General features: G+C 41.2%; 1 protein-coding gene across 1 annotated transcript; it reads right to left on the reverse strand.

Moving 5' to 3' along the window:
* Positions 1–1007: 1007 nt before the first annotated feature.
* LOC143882747 (alkylbase DNA glycosidase-like protein mag2) lies at positions 1008–1967 on the reverse strand. Its single transcript, XM_077386175.1, has one exon. The coding sequence runs from the start codon at positions 1965–1967 to the stop codon at positions 1008–1010; it is 960 nt and encodes a 319-aa protein (XP_077242290.1).
* Between the last annotated feature and the right edge of the window lie 5099 nt (positions 1968–7066).

A 7066-nucleotide genomic window follows, 5' to 3' on the forward strand; every position in this document is an offset into this window, starting at 1 on the left:
AAAACTCAAAACATGTGATAATTGTAAATTTCTCATAGCATTTAGAAAAAAAATAGATTAAAGAGATCTAGAAGTGTCGCGGTGAATCCTAAAGTATTGTAATCCGCACAACTGGTTCAGTAGAATCGCTACAATGTCTGTATAACGAACTCCAAAATCAGGCTGCACAAGACAATTTTAGCAACCTAACCCAATCATAGTTGGAAAATATAACTTCTCTAAAAATAGAAAAAATCCATTTTTCGTGAAACATTCAGGTTTAATCAACATAAGTAGGTAAAGATTTTATAAGAGAATTGATGGATGCCCCTACTATTTATATAATTTATGTTTAGAACATGAAACTGAATACATGAATGTGGCTACTCATACATCCTTTTTATTAAGTTGAATATTAGACTTGGAATGGATCTTTGCTTCCACTTCTATAGAGAAATGAATGCGTTGACCTTAACATATGTGAATCATGACACTTTAGCCACTGCCACGACAGACAAATAGGAAGGCATATCAATGCCAGCATGAACCTATGAACCCAAGACTTCAAATTTTTTGTTTTATAGTAGCAATTCTCAAGAGTTCCAAAGAACCAGTTCAACTCAAAGTGTGTATGCAGTGTTCATCTTGTCTCAGGCAATGCTGAAAAATTGTTAAGACACTCAGTCTTTTATAGTTTGTTTCATGAAGTTGTTAACCCATTGATGAAGGAATAAACAAAATGATTAGGGTAATATGAATAATTTTAGTTATGACTCCAATTTTAGTGTGGTTGGTTAGTTTAGATCTCATAATGGGGTTCAAGTTTCAGCTTTTGATAATTAGACGCTTACCCATCAAAACCCCCTAAGAATAAAAGCATCCAACTAAGTGAAGAAGCAACTTTTATGCATCTAAGAGTCCCAAAACCAGCATTTGCAAGTTTCCAATTGCAGCAGCATTTCAATATCCCACACAAAATCAATATCAATGACGAGGAATCAAACCAACCCAGAACCAGAAAGAGAAATTCACCCGAGGTTAGCAAGCCCATTGACCGGATCGAAAAGCTGCTGTTGCTGATCAGATCCCACGCCCGCCACCGCCCCTGCAACAGGAGCCCCTTTAGCTTCCACAAGCCGCCACATATACCAAGACCCAACAGACCTGTACGGCCTCCACCTCTCACAAAGCTGCTCCATCTGCGAAGGCCGGGGCAAATCCTCAAGCCCATAAAGAAACTGCACCCCCTTTCGCACTCCAAGATCCCCAACAGGAAGAACATCCGGGCGGTGTAAGGAAAATATCATAAACATATGAACAGACCAAGCACCAATCCCATTAACCATGGTGAGCATAGAGAACAAAGATTTATCATCCATTTCAACTATGGAAGCGTCAGAGAGAATGCAACGCTGGAACTTGGAGGCTAGGTCATGGAGGTAGCTGGCCTTGCGGGCTGAGACTCCGATCTGCCGGAGCTGTTGAGCGGTGAGGGCGAGGACGTTGTCAGGGAGGACGCCGGAGTCGCCACCGCAGAGGGTTACGAAGCGGTGGTAGATGGAAGCTCCGGCCTTGACGGCGAGCTGCTGGTAGAGGATGCTGCGGGCGAGAGAATGGAAGGGAGGGTGGAGGTTGTGGAAGGAAGGGGGTTCGTGGGCGTCGATTATGTGGGCGAGGTGGGGATCGGAGGAGCGGAGGTGGCGGAGGGCGAGGGAGATTTCGCCTTCGGAGGAGAGGGTTCTGTGGATTATTGAGAGGGGACGAGGGGGGCGAAGGGAGGTGGAGTTGGTGTTGTTGTTGGGTTTTTTGGTGGGGGGTTGTTGGGAAGAGGGATTGGAGAGTTTGCGGATTTTTCTAGGGCGGAATGGGATTTTGGAGGTGGAGTTTGGTGGAGGAAGAGGAGGATCTGGGGGTGGTGGGGGTGTTGGTGGGAATTGTGGGGGTTGAGTGGTTTGTGGTTGGATTTGGGTTTGGGTTTGTTGGACCATGTGTGAGAGTGATAGGGGTGGTGAGTGGTGTTCGTGGGGTGGTGGTTGGCGGTGGCTCATAAGGATGTCACTCTGGATTCACCTTTCAAAAAAAAAAAATGTCACTATGGATCTACCTGCCGAGATATCTATATCTTGCCTGGCTTGACAAATAAAAAATGATAAGAAAATGGACTACACCTTAAAGCCGACGAGAAGATGATGACTATGGCACCCAGAAAAAACAAAGTATAAAAGCAATCCAACAATGAGAAAAGAAAAGGAGTGACGAAGTGGGGCGTCGTTCGTTCATCACGAGTGTCTCTAGTGTCTTGAACCATGGCTATGCCTACGCGCCATTGTAAAAGGTGCGAGTAGATCAGTTTGATCGGAACGGCAACAATTATGTCCAGTCAAACACCGCTGACAAGACTATGATGGGATGATTTTAGGCGAGCGATGATAAATTCGCACTCCCTGTAGGATAAGTCGCACTCCCTGTAGGATAAGTCGCACAACTTTAAACTTTAAAGGAGGGTATGTGTCAGAATTTAACGCTTTTTAACGTTAATGGGGTGTGAATTTATCATAGCCCAAGATCTATAAAACCCTTTATTTTTTTACTGCGTACCTATCCTAAGATCCGCTTTAGGTCTAACTGTCCAAGGTCTTTCATCTTTTAATATATCTTTTGCCATCTCTATTTTTTATTTTTTATTTTAAAATTCCAGGTTAAAGAACAAAGCATTGCTAATTGAGCGAGGGCTCAATGCCTAATCATTTGTGTTAAGTATGGGTATTTGTTTGGAATGGGATGAAAACCAGGTGCGTTGCCTCCTGTTGTTCTATGGGATCAACAGGATGGTGCCTCACTGCCTCAGCCTCTTCTTGGATCCAAAAATTATCTTTTTCTAATTGTAAAAGTTCCTCGCTTCTTCTTTTTTCTCATTTGGGAAAAATTGCCAATGGGGGACATCAAAATACGAGAATTGCCAACGGTGACACACTTTTGAAAATTTGTTAAAGAGTGTTGATAACCCCCGTTTGAGAGTTTGATAACCCCATTTAGAGGGTTGATAACCCCCTTTTAGAGACTTGATAAACCCCATTTCGTCCCTCTCTAATAATTTTTCAAAATTGTGTCCCCCGTTGACAATTCTCATATTTTGATGTCCCCCATTGGCAATTTTTCCTTTCCTTTGGCTCTGGTCATTTGCATTCCTTTGGCCGAAAATATGGGGAAATGACAATGTTAAAATAAAACCAAAAAAGGGAGATGATATTCGCCCTTATAATTGTGGGGACACAGGGCTTAAAACCTTAATGCCGCCTAAAAAAGGTAGCCAATTACGAGATTTTATACCCTGTAAGCCCTTATACTTCCTTATTTTTCAGGAAGTACTGTACGGACCACACTATAGGATGATCCAAACCGTCCATATGATGGGCCATAATGTAAATAGGTTGTGCCCAAAAAATCATTTTCAAAGATCATCCTAGCCCTCTGATCTATAGATGAACTGCATATTATGGAAACCTCTATAGATCGGAGGGTTGGGATCTTCCTATGGAAATGATTTTTTGGGCACAACCTATTTACGTTATGGCCCATCATATGGACTGTTTGGATCATCCTATGGTGTGGTCCGTACAATACATTCTGAAAAATAAGGTACTATAAGGGCTTACACCGTATAAAATCTCGCTAACTATACCGTGTTAGTATTTTGGAAAATGACCAAAATACCCGTGTAAGCGTCAAAAACCGTACTTTCTGCTATTCTCTTTCTCCACACATTTCGCCCAAAACCAAGGTCTCACTTTAGGTCTCCTCCACCTAAAATTCATGTGAATCATTCAATCCAAATGTCCATTATCTTTCAGTAGGTAACTTTGAATTGTTCATATGAATCAATGTTGGGACTCTCTCTCTCTCTCTCTCTCTCTCTCTCTCTCTCTCTCTCTCTCTCTCTCTCTCTCTCTCCTGGTAAGCCCCGCCCAGATACTAGCAAACTGAATAAAATTTTTGATGAAAATCGCGTGATATATTCGGATAAATCCTATGGCGGGAATGAGATGGGTTTTGCGGGGAAAGTAATGGAGCTAAAGAGGATTTATAGACAGATGGGATTTCTAGCAAGGAGATTTTACTTCTGTTTTTAGTTTTGCTGTTGCTAGATAAATGCATTTGTAATCGAGGATTTCTTCAAAATTCAAATTTCTTTCCTTGTCTCTTTTGATGGAAATGGTGGTGGAAGTAATGTGTTCAATTGTATGTAATGATCTCAAGATCATCTATTGATATAAGTAGGAGCGAGAGTGTGTGTGTGTGAGAGAGAGAGAGAGGGAAGGTGTTTCCATAAACATGCGCTCCACTTATTTGTCGTGTAGCATTTAAAGGGTTTAAAGAGCTTTTTGAGATCTGTAATAACCTCTGAAATCCCTTTAAATACTACACGACAAACAAGTGGAGCGCTTGTTTCTCGAAACACCTTGGTGCAGATATCATTTCCCTATAAAAATTACATATGTTTCAATAGGTACTGTATGAGCTATCGTGCAATGGCTTATCTGAGCTAGTGTGTATAAAGAGGGTAGGTTCCTATCAGGGGCGGAGCCAGGAATTTACACTTGTCCGGGGGGGGGGGGGGGGGGGGCATGACCCCCGTCATGCTATATGTACCTCCGCCGCTGGTTCCTATGTTGTTTGGTGATGTTTGATGTTGATACCATAGGACCTGGATAGATAAGGTGTTTCTAAGAAATCATCTAGATGGGATCATGCTAAACCTTGATCTGTGGAGCTTTAAAATGGATCCATTTGTGCCTCCACGAAGCGAATGGTTGGGATAATCCTATGAAGATGATTTCTTAGGAACATCCTATCTATACCCGGTGTTGTGGAATGAATGGGCTGGATGACTCAAACAACATGGGTGATGGCCTATTTATAATTACTAAATCAGATAAGCTATCTAAGGTCCTATGGAATGAATGGGTTAGGTGACTCAAACAACATGGATGATGGCCTATTTACAATCGCTAGATCATATAAGCTATTTGAGGTCCCTCAGATACATCGTGCCCATATTTCAATACTCACTCTCTGATGTACATGATTCATCACCTATTTCGAAGGGTTGAAAAAGGGGCTCTAGAGCAGGTTTTTGGGATAATTGTGGGTTAGTTTAATTTGGTGTTTTTTAATAATTTTTGTGTGATAATGTCTTTTAATTTGTAGAAAACTTGTGGGGATGCTAAGCAGGGGCGACGGCACTTGTAAGGGAAGGGGGGCAATTGCACCCCTTAATTTTTTGGGAAAGAACAAATATACCTTTATTGGTGAATGTCACCGAATGCAGAAAACAGATGAAAGGGCGCCCCATTGGTGAATGGCACCGAATCCGTTTATTGTTCTTTGACTTGTACAAGTTATAAATGCACATTGGTCCCGTTCCACCAGTGGGGTTTGCAAGAGAATTTAACATTCCACTTTTTGACGAATGATAGACTGAAGGGTGCCCTTGCAAAAACCAGCTCCAAGGGCGCTCCTATTGGTCCAATCTTAAGAAAGTGATCCACTTTCTCACTTTCTTAAGATTGGACCAATGGAGGCGCCCTTGTAGCCGGTTTTTGTATGACACACTTCATCCTATCATTCCTCACTTGAGTATGTTTTGTACTCCGGAACAAGATTGAAATATATAGCCAAGGGTATTTTAGCCGAAAGTGATGTTTACGCCGCTGATGATGGAATATATAGAGGGTTTTTTTTTGGAAACTATAATATTACTTTCATTTGTTTGGAGAAAAAAAATTACTATAATTTTTGCCCCCCTTGTGCAAAATTTCTGGCATCGCCCCTTATGCTAAGATTGCATTTGCATTGTTTTTAAAAATTACTGCTTTGGGATGATAAACCGAAGGGTGTCCTTGTAAAAAACCAGTTACAAGGGCGCTCCTATTGGTCATTGTTCACATAGTGCCTTTATCATTCATTTAATTCCATTATTCATTTCACAGAGTGCCACACTAAATGCACTTTCTTTAGATGGACCAATGGAGGCACCCTTATAACCTGTTTTTGCAACGGCGCCCTTCAGTCTATCATTCCTCTTGTTCTATATATTCATAATTTTGTAACCTTGTAGGCAAAAAGATAAAGACTTTTCATGATTTGATGCAATTTTTCAGTTGAACATATATTCATAATTTGGGATTTACAAGTGTCCATCTCGCCCATGGCAAAAGGCATTTCGCCGATGGTCTGTTGCATATGAGACCATTCACACATGCTTACTTTTCAGCTGATTTTGTCTTCATTTACGAGGTGACTGGTCTCACATGCAACAAACCATCCGCACTTTTGCAATGGACCTTAACAAATCCCTCATAATTTATGTTTAATTTTGAGTCTAATAATCAGTTTTGGATTTACAATCTGTTCTCAAAATCCAAAACAGTAGTAGGGCCAAAACAAATAGGGTATTAATGTGGCCTAATGGCTCAAGGGGCTAGATCATCCGAACAAGGCGGGCCAGGGACAATCTTTGGATCATGTTCACACGACTTAAGCGGGACCCAAGAAATTCTCATTAATGAAGGGCCTAACGGTAAATTTCTTACTTTTCTTGTTAAATTTGTATGGTGATTGGAATTGGTTATATTGTGGACCCACTATGGATGAGCTATCGAACGCCACTTTCCATCTGGCTCAAGTAATTTTGCCTATTGAATAATTGGCCATTAATTGGATGGGTTAGGATCATTTTATCTGGATATAGACCTCTCCATTGATGTCTACAACCCCTTCTTTTTTTGATATTTCCACCCTTGCTCTTATTATTAAGGGAAAATTACATTTACACCTGCCTAACATATCCACTTCCACCCCTATAGTTTAAAACGTGACAAATACACCCCTGTAGTTTCAATTTGTTTAAGGTTTGCCCCCTCAGCTCAAGGTTCGTCCATAGATTGAAGGGTTAGGATGATCTGATGGAGCTGATTTTTTGGGCATACCCTATCTATGTCAGGACCCATCAAATGAACGCTTTGGATCATCCAAATAATGTAGGCTCATACCCGAATCCAAACACTACAAAAAAATCATCCAAATA

Source organism: Tasmannia lanceolata, unplaced genomic scaffold (genome assembly GCF_043159265.1).
Source record: "Tasmannia lanceolata isolate RefF3 unplaced genomic scaffold, GAP_Taslan_0.1 ptg000008l, whole genome shotgun sequence".
In the NCBI taxonomy this organism is placed as follows: Eukaryota; Viridiplantae; Streptophyta; class Magnoliopsida; order Canellales; family Winteraceae; genus Tasmannia; species Tasmannia lanceolata.